The sequence below is a fragment of the Pseudonaja textilis genome, chromosome Z (genome assembly GCF_049901715.1).
Source record: "Pseudonaja textilis isolate UNSWEBS1 chromosome Z, rPseTex1.2, whole genome shotgun sequence".
In the NCBI taxonomy this organism is placed as follows: Eukaryota; Metazoa; Chordata; class Lepidosauria; order Squamata; family Elapidae; genus Pseudonaja; species Pseudonaja textilis.
The window spans coordinates 127,160,347-127,178,381 of NC_142008.1; the positions used below are offsets into that span (position 1 = coordinate 127,160,347).

Here is an 18,035-nt window from a genome sequence, read left to right on the forward strand (position 1 = left end):
TATGTTCCCTAGTTGGGTCATGAAACTTCTTCAACCACCAATATTGAAGAGTACCAAGGATTCCCCCCTCCCCTTCTTCCCCCTTCCTCCTTGCACTGATACTGTCACCTAGTTTGGTAATGAAAGGTCTGCAACAAAACCAATCTCATAGAGAGCACCAAGGATCCCACACCCCTCTTCCTCCTCCTCCACCTCCTTCAGCACTGATGATGTTACCTAGTTGGGTCGAGAAAACATCAAACTCAGAGAACACCAAGGACTCCACAGTCGTCCTCCTCCTCCTCAAGCCCCACTCCCTTCTTGCCCTGATAATGTTACCTAGTTTGGTCTTGCAAGAAAACCATCAGGCTCAGAGCACCAAGGATCCCTCAGGTCAACCTTGATCACAATTATTCTCTCCTATTGGCGTGGTGGCTCAGTGGTTAAGACGCTCAGCTTGTCAGTCGGAAAATTCGGTGGTTCGAATCCCTAGCGCCACGTAACGGAGCGAGCTCCCGTTCCTTGTCCCAGCTTCTGCCAACCTAGCAGTTCGAAAGCATGCAAAAAAAATGCAAGTAGAAAATAGGGACCACCTTTGGTGGGGAGGAACAGCCTCCCGTGCGCTTTGGCGTTTAGTCATGCCAGCCACATGACCACGGAGACGTCTTCGGACAGCGCTGGCTCTTCGGCTTTGTAACGGAGATGAGCACACCGCCCCCTAGAGCCAGAAATGACTAGCGCATACTGTATGTGCAAGTGGGGGAACCATTAACTTTATCGGCATTTTTAAAACGCGTAGACTTCAACTCGCCAGATATTCCGGGAGTTGACGTCCGCTCACCTTAAAAATGTTTTTAAGGTCGAGCAGTGAATCCTAAGGGTGGGATCTAAGGCAGGGTGTTCTCCTGAACCTTGTTTTGTCTCCCGCGTCCCACCAGATTGGAGAGGAGATGAGCCAGAACAGCATCATCAAGCAATACCTGGAAAAACAGCAGGAGCTGCTGAGGCAGCGTCTGGAACGGGAAGCCCGGGAGGCGGCTGACCTAGAAAGTAAGTGGAGTTTGCCCCCGTGTCCTCCCTCCCCTCCTCCTCTTAAGCCATAATTCATGGGGGGGGGGGGAAACCCAGCTTGTTTTTGAACCAAACGCATCTTCAAGCTTCTTCTGCTTCAAGCTTCCTTCTGAGCTCTGTCCGATCAAGAAGGAATCTCTTCAGCACCTGAACATGCAAAAATTGCCTTGCAACAAGACAGACGTTGTATACCATCCATCGATCGATCAATTGATTTGTATCTCACCTTTATTATTTTTACAAATAAGGCGTCCAACATATCCAACACGCCTTCCTCCTTCCTTTTTCCTCACAACAACAACCCTGTGAGGTGGGTTGGGCTGTGAGAGAGGGACAGGCCCAAAGACACCCAGCTGGTTTTGTTGCTTAAAGCAGGACTCCCCCTCTCCTGGTGGTTGACCCAAAGTCACCCAGCCAGCTTTCATTCCAAGGCAGGACTAGAAATTGGTCTCTTGGCAATTGGGCCAGTTACCCGGTTGGCTTCCATGCCTAAGGTGGGACTAGAACTCCCACTCCCCTGGTGATTGGGTCAAAGTCACCCAGTTGGCTTCTGTGCCTAAGGTGGGACTAGAACTCCCACTCCCCTGGTGATTGGGTCAAAGTCACCCAGTTGGCTTCCATGCCTAAGGTGGGACTAGAACTCCCACTCCCCTGGTGATTGGGTCAAAGTCACCCAGTTGGCTTCTGTGCCTAAGGTGGGACTAGAATTCCCACTCCCCTGGTGATTGGCTCAAAGTCACCCAGTTGGCTTCTCTGCCTAAGGTGGGACTAGAACTCCCACTCTCCTGGTGATTGGGTCAAAGTCACCCAGTTGGCTTCTATGCCTAAGGTGGGACTACCTAAGGTGGGACTAGAACTCCTACTCCCCTGGTGATTGGGTCAAAGTCACCCAGTTGGCTTCCATTCCTAAGGTGGGACTAGAACTCCCATTCCCTGGTGATTGGGTCAAAGTCACCCAGTTGGCTTCTCTGCCTAAGGTGGGACTAGAACTCCCACTCTCCTGGTGATTGGGTCAAAGTCACCCAGTTGGCTTCTCTGCCTAAGGTGGGACTAGAACTCCCACTCCCCTGGTGATTGGGTCAAAGTCACCCAGTTGGCTTCTCTGCCTAAGGTGGGACTAGAACTCCCACTCCCCTGGTGATTGGGTCAAAGTCACCCAGTTGGCTTCCATGCCTAAGGTGGGACTAGAATTCCCACTCCCTGGTGATTGGGTCAAAGTCATCCAGCTGGCTTCTATGCCTAAGGTGGGACTACCTAAGGTGGGACTAGAACTCCTACTCCCCTGGTGATTGGGTCAAAGTCACCCAGTTGGCTTCCATGCCTAAGGTGGGACTAGAACTCCCACTCCCCTGGTGATTGGGTCAAAGTCACCCAGTTGGCTTCTCTGCCTAAGGTGGGACTAGAACTCCCACTCCCTGGTGATTGGGTCAAAGTTACCCAGTTGGCTTCCATGCCTAAGGTGGGACTAGAACTCCCACTCCCCTGGTGATTGGGTCAAAGTCACCCAGTTGGCTTCTCTGCCTAAGGTGGGACTAGAACTCCCACTCCCTGGTGATTGAGTCAAAGTCACCCAGTTGGCTTCTATGCCTAAGGTGGGACTACCTAAGGTGGGACTAGAACTCCTACTCCCCTGGTGATTGGGTCAAAAACACCCAGTTGGCTTCTATGCCTAAGGTGGGACTACCTAAGGTGGGACTAGAGCTCCCACTCCCCTGGTGATTGGGTCAAAGTCACCCAGTTGGCTTCTCTGCCTAAGGTGGGACTAGAACTCCCACTCCCCTGGTGATTGAGTCAAAGTCACCCAGTTGGCTTCTCTGCCTAAGGTGGGACTAGAGCTCCCACTCCCCTGGTGATTGGGTCAAAGTCACCCAGTTTGCTTCCATGCCTAAGGTGGGACTAGAACTCCCACTCCCCTGGTGATTGGGTCAAAGTCACCCAGTTGGCTTCCATGCCTAAGGTGGGACTAGAACTCCCACTCCCCTGGTGATTGGGTCAAAGTCACCCAGTTGGCTTCTCTGCCTAAGGTGGGACTAGAACTCCCACTCCCCTGGTGATTGGGTCAAAGTCATCCAGCTGGCTTCTATGCCTAAGGTGGGACTACCTAAGGTGGGACTAGAACTCCTACTCCCCTGGTGATTGGGTCAAAGTCACCCAGTTGGCTTCTCTGCCTAAGGTGGGACTAGAACTCCCACTCCCCTGGTGATTGGGTCAAAGTCACCCAGTTGGCTTCTCTGCCTAAGGTGGGACTAGAACTCCCACTCCCCTGGTGATTGGGTCAAAGTCACCCAGTTGGCTTCCATGCCTAAGGTGGGACTAGAATTCCCACTCCCCTGGTGATTGGGTCAAAGTCATCCAGCTGGCTTCTATGCCTAAGGTGGGACTACCTAAGGTGGGACTAGAACTCCTACTCCCCTGGTGATTGGGTCCAAAGTCACCCAGTTGGCTTCCATGCCTAAGGTGGGACTAGAACTCCCACTCCCCTGGTGATTGGGTCAAAGTCACCCAGTGGGCTTCTCTGCCTAAGGTGGGACTAGAACTCCCACTCCCCTGGTGATTGGGTCAAAGTTACCCAGTTGGCTTCCATGCCTAAGGTGGGACTAGAACTCCCACTCCCCTGGTGATTGGGTCAAAGTCACCCAGTTGGCTTCTCTGCCTAAGGTGGGACTAGAACTCCCACTCCCTGGTGATTGAGTCAAAGTCACCCAGTTGGCTTCTATGCCCTAAGGTGGGACTACCCTAAGGTGGGACTAGAACTCCTACTCCCTGGTGATTGGGTCAAAAACACCCAGTTGGCTTCTATGCCTAAGGTGGGACTACCTAAGGTGGGACTAGAGCTCCCACTCCCCTGGTGATTGGGTCAAAGTCACCCAGTTGGCTTCTCTGCCTAAGGTGGGACTAGAACTCCCACTCCCTGGTGATTGAGTCAAAGTCACCCAGTTGGCTTCTCTGCCTAAGGTGGGACTAGAGCTCCCACTCCCCTGGTGATTGGGTCAAAGTCACCCAGTTGGCTTCCATGCCTAAGGTGGGACTAGAACTCCCACTCCCCTGGTGATTGGGTCAAAGTCACCCAGTTGGCTTCCATGCCTAAGGTGGGACTAGAACTCCCACTCCCCTGGTGATTGGGTCAAAGTCACCCAGTTGGCTTCCATGCCTAAGGTGGGACTACCTAAGGTGGGACTAGAACTCCTACTCCCCTGGTGATTGGGTCAAAGTCACCCAGTTGGCTTCCATGCCTAAAGGTGGGACTAGAACTCCCACTCCCTGGTGATTTGGTCAAAGTCACCCAGTTGGCTTCCATTCCTAAGGTGGGACTAGAATTCCCACTCCCCTTGTGATTGGGTCAAAGTCACCCAGTTGGCTTCTCTGCCTAAGGTGGGACTAGAACTCCCACTCCCCTGGTGATTGGGTCAAAGTCACCCAGTTGGCTTCTCTGCCTAAGGTGGGACTAGAACTCCCACTCTCCTGGTGATTGGGTCAAAGTTACCCAGTTGGCTTCCATGCCTAAGGTGGGACTAGAACTCCCACTCCCTGGTGATTGGGTCAAAGTCACCCAGTTGGCTTCCATGCCTAAGGTGGGACTAGAACTCCCACTCCCTGGTGATTGGGTCAAAGTCACCCAGTTGGCTTCCATTCCTAAGGTGGGACTAGAATTCCCACTCCCCTTGTGATTGGGTCAAAGTCACCCAGTTGGCTTCTCTGCCTAAGGTGGGACTAGAACTCCCACTCCCCTGGTGATTGGGTCAAAGTCACCTAGTTGGCTTCCATGCCTAAGGTGGGACTAGAACTCCCACTCCCTGGTGATTGGGTCAAAGTCACCCAGTTGGCTTCCATGCCTAAGGTGGGACTAGAACTCCCACTCCCTGGTGATTGGGTCAAAGTCACCCAGTTGGCTTCTCTGCCTAAGGTGTGACTAGAACTCCCACTCCCCTGGTGATTGAGTCAAAGTCACCCAGTTGGCTTCTATGCCTAAGGTGGGACTACCTAAGGTGGGACTAGAACTCCTACTCCCCTGGTGATTGGGTCAAAAACACCCAGTTGGCTTCTATGCCTAAGGTGGGACTACCTAAGGTGGGACTAGAGCTCCCACTCCCTGGTGATTGGGTCAAAGTCACCCAGTTGGCTTCTCTGCCTAAGGTGGGACTAGAACTCCCACTCCCTGGTGATTGAGTCAAAGTCACCCAGTTGGCTTCTCTGCCTAAGGTGGGACTAGAGCTCCCACTCCCCTGGTGATTGGGTCAAAGTCACCCAGTTGGCTTCCATGCCTAAGGTGGGACTAGAACTCCCACTCCCCTGGTGATTGGGTCAAAGTCACCCAGTTGGCTTCCATGCCTAAGGTGGGACTAGAACTCCCACTCCCCTGGTGATTGGGTCAAAGTCACCCAGTTGGCTTCCATGCCTAAGGTGGGACTACCTAAGGTGGGACTAGAACTCCCACTCCCCTGGTGATTGGGTCAAAGTCACCCAGTTGGCTTCCATGCCTAAAGGTGGGACTAGAACTCCCACTCCCCTGGTGATTTGGTCAAAGTCACCCAGTTGGCTTCCATTCCTAAGGTGGGACTAGAATTCCCACTCCCTTGTGATTGGGTCAAAGTCACCCAGTTGGCTTCTCTGCCTAAGGTGGGACTAGAACTCCCACTCCCCTGGTGATTGGGTCAAAGTCACCCAGTTGGCTTCCATTCCTAAGGTGGGACTAGAATTCCCACTCCCCTTGTGATTGGGTCAAAGTCACCCAGTTGGCTTCTCTGCCTAAGGTGGGACTAGAACTCCCACTCCCCTGGTGATTGGGTCAAAGTCACCCAGTTGGCTTCTCTGCCTAAGGTGGGACTAGAACTCCCACTCCCTGGTGATTGGGTCAAAGTCACCCAGTTGGCTTCCATGCCTAAGGTGGGACTAGAACTCCCACTCCCCTGGTGATTGGGTCAAAGTCACCCAGTTGGCTTCCATTCCTAAGGTGGGACTAGAATTCCCACTCCCCTTGTGATTGGGTCAAAGTCACCCAGTTGGCTTCTCTGCCTAAGGTGGGACTAGAACTCCCACTCCCCTGGTGATTGGGTCAAAGTCACCTAGTTGGCTTCCATGCCTAAGGTGGGACTAGAACTCCCACTCCCCTGGGGATTGGGTCAAAAGTCACCCAGTTGGCTTCCATGCCTAAGGTGGGACTAGAACTCCCACTCCCCTGGTGATTGGGTCAAAGTCACCCAGTTGGCTTCCATGCCTAAGGTGGGACTAGAACTCCCACTCCCCTGGTGATTGGGTCAAAGTCACCCAGTTGGCTTCCATGCCTAAGGTGGGACTAGAACTCCCACTCCCCTGGTGATTGGGTCAAAGTCACCCAGTTGGCTTCCATGCCTAAGGTGGGACTAGAACTCCCACTCCCCTGGTGATTGGGTCAAAGTCACCCAGTTGGCTTCTCTGCCTAAGGTGGGACTAGAACTCCCACTCCCTGGTGATTGAGTCAGAGTCACCCAGTTGGCTTCTATGCCTAAGGTGGGACTACCTAAGGTGGGACTAGAACTCCTACTCCCCTGGTGATTGAGTCAGAGTCACCCAGTTGGCTTCTATGCCTAAGGTGGGACTACCTAAGGTGGGACTAGAACTCCTACTCCCCTGGTGATTGGGTCAAAGTCACCCAGTTGGCTTCTATGCCTAAGGTGGAACTACCTAAGGTGGGACTAGAGCTCCCACTCCCCTGGTGATTGGGTCAAAGTCACCCAGTTGGCTTCTCTGCCTAAGGTGGGACTAGAACTCCCACTCCCCTGGTGATTGAGTCAAAGTCACCCAGTTGGCTTCTATGCCTAAGGTGGGACTACCTAAGGTGGGACTAGAGCTCCCACTCCCCTGGTGATTGGGTCAAAGTCACCCAGTTGGCTTCCATGCCTAAGGTGGGTCTAGAACTCCCACTCCCCTGGTGATTCGGTCAAAGTCACCCAGTTAGCTTCTATGCCTAAGGTGTGACTAGAACTCCCACTCCCCTGGTGATTGGGTCAAAGTCACCCAGTTGGCTTCCATGCCTAAGGTGGGACTAGAACTCCCACTCCCCTGGTGATTGGGTCAAAGTCACCCAGTTGGCTTCTCTGCCTAAGGTGGGACTAGAACTCCCACTCCCCTGGTGATTGGGTCAAAGTCACCCAGTTGGCTTCTCTGCCTAAAGTGGGACTAGAACTCCCACTCCCCTGGTGATTGGGTCAAAGTCACCCAGTTGGCTTCTCTGCCTAAGGTGGGACTAGAACTCCCACTCCCTGGTGATTCGGTCAAAGTCACCCAGTTGGCTTCTATGCCTAAGGTGTGACTAGAACTCCCACTCCCCTGGTGATTGGGTCAAGTCACCCAATTGGCTTCTATGCCTAAGGTGGGACTCACCTAAGGTGGGACTAGAACTCCTACTCCCCTGGTGATTGGGTCAAAGTCACCCAGTTGGCTTCCATGCCTAAGGTGGGACTAGAACTCCCACTCCCCTGGTGATTGGGTCAAAGTCACCCAGTTGGCTTCCATGCCTAAGGTGGGACTAGAATTCCCACTCCCCTGGTGATTGGGTCAAAGTCATCCAGCTGGCTTCTATGCCTAAGGTGGGACTACCTAAGGTGGGACTAGAACTCCTACTCCCCTGGTGATTGGGTCAAAGTCACCCAGTTGGCTTCCATGCCTAAGGTGGGACTAGAACTCCCACTCCCCTGGTGATTGGGTCAAAGTCACCCAGTTGGCTTCTCTGCCTAAGGTGGGACTAGAACTCCCACTCCCCTGGTGATTGAGTCAGAGTCACCCAGTTGGCTTCTATGCCTAATGTGGGACTACCTAAGGTGGGACTAGAACTCCTACTCCCCTGGTGATTGGGTCAAAGTCACCCAGTTGGCTTCTATTGCCTAAGGTGGGACTAGAACTCCCACTCCCTGGTGATTGAGTCAAAGTCACCCAGTTGGCTTCTATGCCTAAGGTGGGACTACCTAAGGTGGGACTAGAGCTCCCACTCCCCTGGTGATTGGGTCAAAGTCACCCAGTTGGCTTCCATGCCTAAGGTGGGACTAGAACTCCCACTCCCTGGTGATTCGGTCAAAGTCACCCAGTTAGCTTCTATGCCTAAGGTGTGACTAGAACTCCCACTCCCTGGTGATTGGGTCAAAGTCACCCAGTTGGCTTCCATGCCTAAGGTGGGACTAGAACTCCCACTCCCCTGGTGATTGGGTCAAAGTCACCCAGTTGGCTTCTCTGCCTAAGGTGGGACTAGAACTCCCACTCCCTGGTGATTGGGTCAAAGTCACCCAGTTGGCTTCTCTGCCTAAAGTGGGACTAGAACTCCCACTCCCCTGGTGATTGGGTCAAAGTCACCCAGTTGGCTTCTCTGCCTAAGGTGGGACTAGAACTCCCACTCCCCTGGTGATTCGGTCAAAGTCACCCAGTTGGCTTCTATGCCTAAGGTGTGACTAGAACTCCCACTCCCCTGGTGATTGGGTCAAAGTCACCCAGTTGGCTTCTATGCCTAAGGTGGGACTACCTAAGGTGGGACTAGAACTCCTACTCCCTGGTGATTGGGTCAAAGTCACCCAGTTGGCTTCCATGCCTAAGGTGGGACTAGAACTCCCACTCCCCTGGTGATTGGGTCAAAGTCACCCAGTTGGCTTCTCTGCCTAAGGTGGGACTAGAACTCCCACTCCCCTGGTGATTGGGTCAAAGTTACCCAGTTGGCTTCCATGCCTAAGGTGGGACTAGAACTCCCACTCCCTGGTGATTGGGTCAAAGTCACCTAGTTGGCTTCTCTGCCTAAGGTGGGACTAGAACTCCCACTCCCCTGGTGATTGGGTCAAAGTCACCCAGTTGGCTTCTCTGCCTAAGGTGGGACTAGAACTCCCACTCCCCTGGTGATTGGGTCAAAGTCACCCAGTTGGCTTCTCTGCCTAAGGTGGGACTAGAACTCCCACTCTCCTGGTGATTGGGTCAAAGTCACCCAGTTGGCTTCTCTGCCTAAGGTGGGACTAGAACTCCCACTCTCCTGGTGATTGGGTCAAAGTCACCCAGTTGGCTTCTCTGCCTAAGGTGGGACTAGAACTCCCACTCTCCTGGTGATTGGGTCAAAGTCACCCAGTTGGCTTCTCTGCCTAAGGTGGGACTAGAACTCCCACTCTCCTGGTGATTGGGTCAAAGTCACCCAGTTGGCTTCTCTGCCTAAGGTGGGACTAGAACTCCCACTCTCCTGGTGATTGGGTCAAAGTCACCCAGTTGGCTTCTCTGCCTAAGGTGGGACTAGAACTCCCACTCTCCTGGTGATTGGGTCAAAGTCACCCAATCAGCTTTCACACCAAGGTGGGTCTAGAACCCAAAGTCTCTTGGTGATTGGCCAGCCAGCTTTCATGCCTAAAGAAGAGCAAGAATTTATAATCTCCTGTTTCCTAGCCCAGTGCCTTAACCACTAGACCAAAATGGCTCTTTGTTTTTCTTTTCTTTTTCTTTGTCTCGTCTTGCCCTTTTTCCTCTCTTTTCTTTTTTTCTTTTCTTTTGTTTCCTTTCGCCTTCCCTTCCCTCCTTCCCTTCCTTTTCTTTTCTTCTTTCCTTTTTTGTCAGATTGGGCTAAGGGAGGGGACTGACCGAAAGGCACTGTGAAAGTTTCTGTGGCCAAGGGAGGTCTGGACCTTGGATCTCCCCAGTACAATACCTTCACCGCTACCTATACCTTGTCCTTGATTTAATAATCATTCCTCTAGCATTCCATTCAAAACCATTCCAAGTGAAAAAATGGTCTTCACACTTCCAACCCTTATAGCATCCCCAGGATCACGCGATAAAAATCCGGGCACTTGGCACATGGTGTTTATGACTGTTGCAGCGCCCCGCCGTCCTTTGAGCACCATTTATGACCTTCCCAGTCGACTCCCAATAAGCAAAGTCAACCGGGGAGGGGGGAAAGCAAAATGTTCCCCCTAACGACTGCGTGGTCCAGTTAACTATAGTGGCTTGGTTAACAGCCATGGCAAGAAAGGTTGTAAAATGGGACACGACTCACTTGACAAAACATTCTGGCTTAGAAGCAGACATGCTAGCCTCAACTGGCGCCGTAAGCCGAGGACCGCCTGGCCCAATTTTTCCTTGGAGAGCCCGAAGGATAACGTTCTCACTAGTTGCAAATCCTGTGTTAGCATTAAAATAGCTGATGAGAATCTTCCTTAAGCTGAGAGATTATTTATTAAGAAAATGTATGTGAAACGCCCAACTCTCTCCGACTCCAGCTTCTCCTTTTGTCTATGTATTCAAAATGGATAGTGATTAACATTTATATGTGTGGGTCTAGGAATATAATATGTATATATGTCTATGTCTATATATGTGTATATAAGTCTCTCTCTCTCTCTCTCTGTCTCTCTGTCTCCTTTCTCTCTGCCCCCGCTCTCTCTCGTCTCATCTCTCTCTCTCTTTCTCTCTCCTTCTTCCTCTCTGTTTCTCTCTCTCTGTCTATCTCTATCTGTCTCTCTGTCTCTTTCTCTCTCTCTCCCTTTCTCTCTGCCCCCCCTCGTCTCGTCTCGTCTCTCTCTCTCTCTCTCTCTATTTCTCTATCTATCTCTATCTCCCTCTCTATCTCTATCTCCCTCTCTGTCTCTCTCTCTGTCTCCCTTTCTCTCTGCCCCCCTCTTTCTCTCATCTCGTCTCTCTCTCTCTCTCTCTCCCTCTTCCTCTCTGTCTATTTCTCTCTGTCTATCTCTATCTCCCTCTCTGTCTCTTTCTCTCTCTCTGTCTCTCTCTTTCTCTCTCTGCGTGTCTCTGTCTATATATGTATGTATGTATGTATGTATAGCATGTCTACACGGGTAATCCTCTACTTACAACCACAACTGAGGCCGAAATTTCTGTTGTTAAGTGAGAAATTTGTTAAATGAGTTTTGCCCCATTTTGCCACCGTTGTTAAAGTGAATCATTGCAGTCAATAAGTTCGTAATCTGGTCAAGTGAACCTGGCTTCCCCGTTGACTTTGGTTGTCACAAACGGTCATTGACATGATCTCGGGACACAGTAACGTGTTATAAGTCTGAATCCGTTGACAAGCATCTGAATTTTGATCACGCGATGGTGGGGTTGCTGCAAAGGTTGGTAACTCTGAAAAACGGTTCTAAGTCACATTTTTTTTCCAGTGTCATGGTAACTTTTGCACAGTCACTAAATGAACTGTTGCAAGTCAATTACCTATATGTGTGTTAGGTAAGTGTACACTTTTGAGAGCGGACAACAGAATTTCATTTTTAATGTGTGCCAGTGTGCCCAGAGTAAAAAAAAACAAGAACAACAGTATAGGTTATCCCCAAAGTGCTTTTTTCAAGAGGCAACTGGACTTTCTGGATTTTCTTTGAAGATGTTTCGCTTCTCATTCAAGAAATTTCTTCAGCTCTGACTGGACAGTGGGGAAAAGAAGGATCACCATCCAGTCAGAGCTGAAGAAGCTTCTTGCATGAGAACCGAAATGTCTTCAAACAAAATCCAGAAATATCAGCATTCCAAAATCAAACGCCAACCCAACACACTTCAGGGCAAACATTTTCTTGAAGTTCCATTTTATTGGAGTTGTCACATCTGAGAAAACCCAAATCCGAGAGTTCTGGGTTCTCCCTCCCCAATAGAAAGTCAAAGATCCAACCCCTGCACCCACCAGTCCATCACATGGTCCAATCAAGCACCTCCCACCTGGAGGCAATCCTTGAGCCACTCCTTTCCAGGTGCAGAGTAACTTGTCCTTGACTTCTAGAGAAGAATGTTGTGTCTAATCTTCTACCTCTCTACGAAATCCCCCCTCCCAATTTCCCGGGAGAGGGGGAAATGTGGCAGCCTCGAAGCTTCTAAGTAAAATATGGCTTCCTTGGCTGACAGTCCAGTTGCCTCTTGAAAAAAGCACCTTTGGGACAACCGCGACTTGGATGACTGAGAATCTCCATAGTGTCAGGGTTCCGGCAATTGCCCTCATTAAATCGTGAGCCTCTAAGCCAAGCTTCAAACGAATCCAAAAGATTTATTAGGAGCAACATGCCGACATTAGCCTAAATGAAGCTAACTCTGGAATAAGTAATTCACAGTCACCTGTGACCCTGTTTCTCTCCTCCCCCCCGGTTTGTCATAAATCAGATTTTCCAATGAAGCACTTTCGGGCCGGGTGTCCTCAATCACATTCTCCAATTAAGGATTATCAATGCCAGAAGATCTGGTAGCCTAGCTAAAATCTTTTTTAAGATAAGGGTGGAAAGTACTTCTGGTTTTAAACTGCCGTATGCTGAGTCATAAATGTGACTCAGATGCCATGCTCTTCAGGTCTTTGCAAAAGTACCGTCAAAGTGGGGTTGGATGGAGGGGTGGGCAGTCTTCTCTCTACAAGGATGATGTTCTTCAGAGAAGGAGCCACCACTAAGAAGGCCGTTCTTGGTCCCGCTAGATCAGGTGTGTCAAAGACAGGGCCCGCAATAGGTCCCAAAGTGGCCCCCGTGTGGCTGTCCTGGAAATGGCGAGGGACCGTCCCCTGCTGCCCCGGGCCTGGCCACGCCCACCCCGGCACCTCAAGGGCAAACAAAATCCCAACACGGCCCACAACGGGATTGTGTTTGACACCCTTGCACTAAATGGACTCTCTTAGGAGAGGAGAGGCAAGCATAAAATCCCCTTCCCACTCAGATGGGTTGGGCAGGTAATGCCTGGGAAAAGCTGGCCCTTCAAACCTCAGGCAGCCCTCAGCTTAATGACCACAATTGTGTCCCAAAAGATCTGTTGCTAAGCGAGAGCGTTAAGTGAATTTTGGCCCATTTTATGACCTTTCTCGCCACTGTTGTGAAGAGAATCCCTGCAGTTGTTCAGTTAAGTTACCCGGTCGTTAAAGTGAATCTGGCTTCCCCATTGACTCTGCTTGTCAGACAGTCGCGAAAGAGGATCGCGTGGCCGCCGAGGATGCTGCAGCCGTCATAAGTGTGACTCGGATGCCAAGCGCCTGGATTTTGATCCCACGGCCATGGGGGTGGTGCAGCGGTCATAAGTGTGAAAAACACTCCTAAGTCCCTCGTTTTCAATGCTGTGGTAACTTTTAAACGGTCAGTAAAGGAACTGGGTGTAAGTTTAGAACCATCTGTACTTCATCCAAAGCCATTGGGTCCTTCCACAAAGAAAGAGAAAAATATTGGCAATATTTTCAAGGGTTTATTCTAAGAAGCAACGATGCTGGGTCAATTAAACCAGGAAAATAAAAGATTTGAGATTTTGAGGGATGGTAGTTTTGATCCAGAAAATTTTGAAGAAACGCTTGTCCAAAAAAGTCGTGCTTTTTCGTTGGTTGGAAAAAAACAGAGAAGGAAAGCAAAAATAATTGCCCACCCCCAAAAAAAAGGTGGCAGAAAGAAATTACTTGCCTGTTCTCCTGCCTTTCTTCTTAGCAGGATTGTTGTTGTTTTTGCAGTTTTTATTATGTCTTTTAAAAAATATAATACATGTAGTCCTTGGCTAGCACTAATGATGTTACCTAGTTGGGTCATGAAATGTCTGCAAGACAACAAGCAAGCTCAGAGGACTCCTCTTCCTCCACCACCACTTCCTCTCCAAATATCTCACTCCCTTCTAACGCTGATGAGGTTACCTAGTTGGGTCATGAAACGTCCCTAAGAAAACCACCAAGCTCAGAGATCACCAAGGACCCCATTGGTCTCCTCCTTCTCCACCTCTTGTCCGTTTATATACTAGTGGCTTGACCACCAACACTGCCAGGACAAGCCACTAATATACAAAGGATGAGCAAATCCCATTCCCTTCTAGCACTGATGATGTTCCCTAGTTTGGTAATGAAACGTCTGCAAGAAAACCATCAGGCTCAGAGAGCACCAAGGACCTCACACTCCTCCTCCTCTCCACATACCTCTGCCCCTCTAGCACTGATGATGTTACCTAGTTAGGTCATGAAACGTCTGCAAGAAAACAAGTGAGTTCAGAGAGCACCGAGGACCCCTCAGTCCTTGACTTCCGACCACAATTGAGCCCAAAGCTTCTGTTTCGTTACCCAACTAGGTAACATCATAGAAGGGACCGTGATGGAGTTTTGCCCCATTTTACAACCTTTCTTGCCACCGTTGTTAAGTGAATCCCCGCAATTGTGAAGTAACACGGTTGTGTGAAGTGAATCCAGCTTCCCTCTTGCCTTCGCTCGTCAGGAGATCGCAAAAGGAGATCATGTGACCCTGGGACACTGCGACCGTCATAAATGTGACTCAGTTGCCAAGCGTCTGAAGTTTGACCCCCAGGCATGTGGGGAATGCTCTAATGGTCGTAAATGTGAAAAGCAGTCCTAAGTCCCTTTTTCACTGCCACTGTAACTTTGAGTACTCAGTGAATAAACGGTTGTAAGTAGAGGACCGCCTATAATTAAGTCCTAAAACCGCTGATAAAAGTTGTTTGTCCTGAAAGACTAACCATAAACTATTATGTGATTATTCTCCCTCATTAATTTTATTGTTTTATTTATGAGGTTTTTATATTTCTGTAAGCTGCCTTTTGAGTTGCCATGTGTGAATAGACGGCCATATAAATTTCCTAAAATAAAATATTTTTTTTAAAAAAAACTAGAACACATTTAGCTTGGGGGAAATTAAAAGAACTTGGTAAAAGATCTAGGCATTAAGTACATTGAGAAAAGAGGAGGAAGAAAAACAGATTGTCCTCAACTTATGACCACAATTGAGGGCCAGATTTCTGTTGCTAAGCGAGATATTTGTCCTATTATACACCCTTTCTTCCCCACAGCTGTTAAGCGAATCGCTACAGCTAATACCTTGTTTGCCCAAAAATAAGACCTTGTCTTCTTCTCCTTCTCCTTATTGTTATTATTATTATTATTATACACAAAAACAACAGTGTACACAGCAAATGAGATGACTATGCTGGGTTTCGTATCACAAATCACTAATCGAACACTTCGCAAGCGTTTAGGACTGCGTGATGTATCGGCAGATTATGTGAGCAGATCCTAGTAAGGTGAGACTTCTGTAGCTGACCAATGGTGATTTTCTCAGCGCCAATTGTTTCGAAGTGCTTGCTTAGGTCTTTAGGACAGCACCTAGTGCTCTGAGTACCTCTGGAACCACATTATTATTATTATTATTATTATTATTATTATTATTATTATTATTATTTTTAATCTTTGGTGAGATTCACAGCCTTTGGGGCTAGTTGGTAGCTTAACAACTCGAGTCCGAACTAAGGACCTAGGAACTGTTCAGGTAGCATCAGAGGATATAAGCTGATATATTGATGGTGATGATGATGATTTTTATTATTTGCCACCCAAAAAGGCACCAGGTCTTATTTTGGGGGCATGTCATCCACTGACCAACCTCCCTTGCGCGCGTCGCCCCCTGGCCTCCTTTTTGCTGTCAGAGGCCTTCAGGAACTTCTTCTGCCACCAGCAAGGCTTTCCTGAAGGACTCTGCAACCGATAACAGAGCTTGGATCGATCCTGAGCTTTGGTATGAGCTCCAGAGGCCTTCAGAAAAGCCTTGAAAGCCTTGCCGGCTGCTGAAGAAACGGGCCGGCAAGGCAGGTATCGGGGTGTGCGAGGCCTGGCTACAACTGTGCAAAGGTAAGTAGAAAGGCAGCTCCACCATCCCTATCCCCACCCTAGCTTAATTTTCACCCATCCACTCTGAAGTGGGCGGGATATTAATTAGGGCTTATTTTGAGGGGTAGGGCTTATATTCGGCACAAGCTAGGACTTATGTTCAGGGTAGGTCTTACTTTCGGGTAACTGGTAATTCAGTAGCATGGTTGCTAATTGAATCCAGCTTCCTCGTTGACTTCACTCATCAGAAGGTCACAAAAGAGGATCATGTGACCTCCGGGACACAGCGAGCGTCATAAATATGAACTGGTTTACCAAACAGCTGAATTTTGATCATGTGACCATGGGGAATGCAGCAACCGTCGTTAAATGTGAAAAACAGCTTTTTTCCAGTGCCATTGCAATTTTGCATAGTCACTAAACGGACTGTTGTAAACCAAACATGGCCTGAACCGATATAATTTTTTTGCAATCCCCTCTGGCGATCTTCGTGGTGAGCCAAGCCAATGGAGAAGCCCATACTCGCTTAATGACCAGGTTACAAACTCATCAACCGCCATGATTCACTTAACAGCTGTGGTGAGAAAAGTTGTCAAACAGGAGGCAAAACTTGTTTTACAGATGTCTCACTCAGCAACAAAAATATTGGGCTCGATCCTGGTCATGAGTCGAGGATTACCTGTAAGGTACAGGTAATCCTCGACGTGCAACAGTTCATTTAGCAACCATCATGGTCACAAGTCGAGGATTACGTATATTTTATGTGTAAGCTCCCCCCCCACACCAGAGTTACCTCGTCGTAAGATGAGCAGCCAATAAATTTTATATAAAATAATAATAACAAACGAATGTTTTGTTCTTTCACCAGGCAAAAGCTGTGTCATCTCGCGCAAGAGGGATGAATCAGATGAAGAGGAAACCCGGAAACCGGAAGAGCACCTTTCTCGGGTCAGGCAGGTAAATGACAGGTGTCGGGACGGGAGGGTTCAGCCAGGGCGGACACCCATGTGCCTCTGAAGAGGGAGACGGAAGGGGCCGATGGGCGAGGTGATCGGCATGTTTGAATAAAGGTTTTTCTGGGCACATTTGGGAAGCCGTCGAGTGATTTCCCCATTATTATTATTATTATTATTATTATTTTCATCCTTTTGTGCTTTTCTACAGCCAAGAACAGCAGCTTAACACACTTGTTTTCCTTTAATTCCTCTTTGAATATAGGTGACAATTGGTACCGCTTATTATTCGGGGTGGGTGGCTGGCTGGCTGGCTGGCTGGCTGGCTGCTGGATGTTGGCGGTTTGGGCTGCAGGGGGATTATTGGCTGCTAAAAGAAGCTTTATAAATGGTCACTCCGACGCATCATAGCATAGGATAGAAAATAATAGAAAATATAGCATAGAATAGAAAATTATAAAAAATAGAAAGAATAGAATATAGAACAGAAGAGAAGATAGGAGAGAAGATAGAATAGAATAGAACAAAGAATAGGAATAGAATAGAATAGAATAGAATAGAATAGAATAGAATAGAATAGAATAGAATAGAATAGAATAGAATAGAACAGCAGAATTGGAAGGGACCTTGGAGGTCTTCTACTCCAACCCCCTGCTTAGGCAGGAAACCCGATACCACTTTAGACAAATGGTTCTCTTCTTAAAAACTTCCAGCGTTGGAGCCTCCACAACATCTAGTGGCAGGTTGTTCCACTGATTAATTGTTCTAACTATCAGGAAATTTCTCCTTAGTTCTAGGTTGCTTCTCTCCTTGATTGGTTTCCATCTGCTGCTTCAGGTGCTCTGGAGATAGGTTGGCCCCCACCCACCCCTCGTCTTTGTGGCAGCCCCTCAAATATTGGAAGGTGGTATCATGTCTCCCCTAGTCCTTCTTTTCATCAAACTAGACATCCCCAGTTCCAGCAACCTTTATATGTTTAGCCTCCAGCCCCCTGATCATCTTGGTTGCTCTTCTCTGCACTCTTTCTAGAGTCTCAACATCTGTCATGGTACAGGGGAATGATTGAGTCTGTCACCTGCACCTCTGTAACTGTCTGGTTTGGCTCTGCGACCAAACAGGACAGACAAAGACTTCAGCTGATAGTTAGGACTGCAGAAAAAAACAAAAAAAACAAATTGCAACCAGCCTGCCTTCCATTGAGGATCTATATATTCTATACGTCAGAAAGAGGGCTGAGAAAATATCCCGTCATATCTTGGACATAAACTGTCCCAACTTATTCCCTCGAGATGACACTGTGGGGTATCGCACACCAAAAACAACTAGACACATGTTTTTCCCCCATGCCATCACTCTGCTAGACAAACTGAGGAATACTTAGTAGGGCTGCGTTACTATTGTCCTTCTCCTATTTCCTACGACTTATTTCCTTATCTTCTTAGGACTATAATTTATAGCTTACGATTTATATAGCTTAT

At 48.8% G+C, this 18,035-nt stretch overlaps 1 protein-coding gene across 1 annotated transcript in view; it reads left to right on the forward strand.

Moving 5' to 3' along the window:
- Positions 1 to 18,035, forward strand: part of ACIN1 (apoptotic chromatin condensation inducer 1) — a 60,291-nt gene that overhangs the window by 10,287 nt on the left and 31,969 nt on the right. The window contains 2 exon segments of the mRNA XM_087917308.1: positions 918 to 1,029; positions 16,473 to 16,561. Of these exon segments, the coding sequence (XP_087773434.1) occupies positions 918 to 1,029; positions 16,473 to 16,561 (201 nt within the window).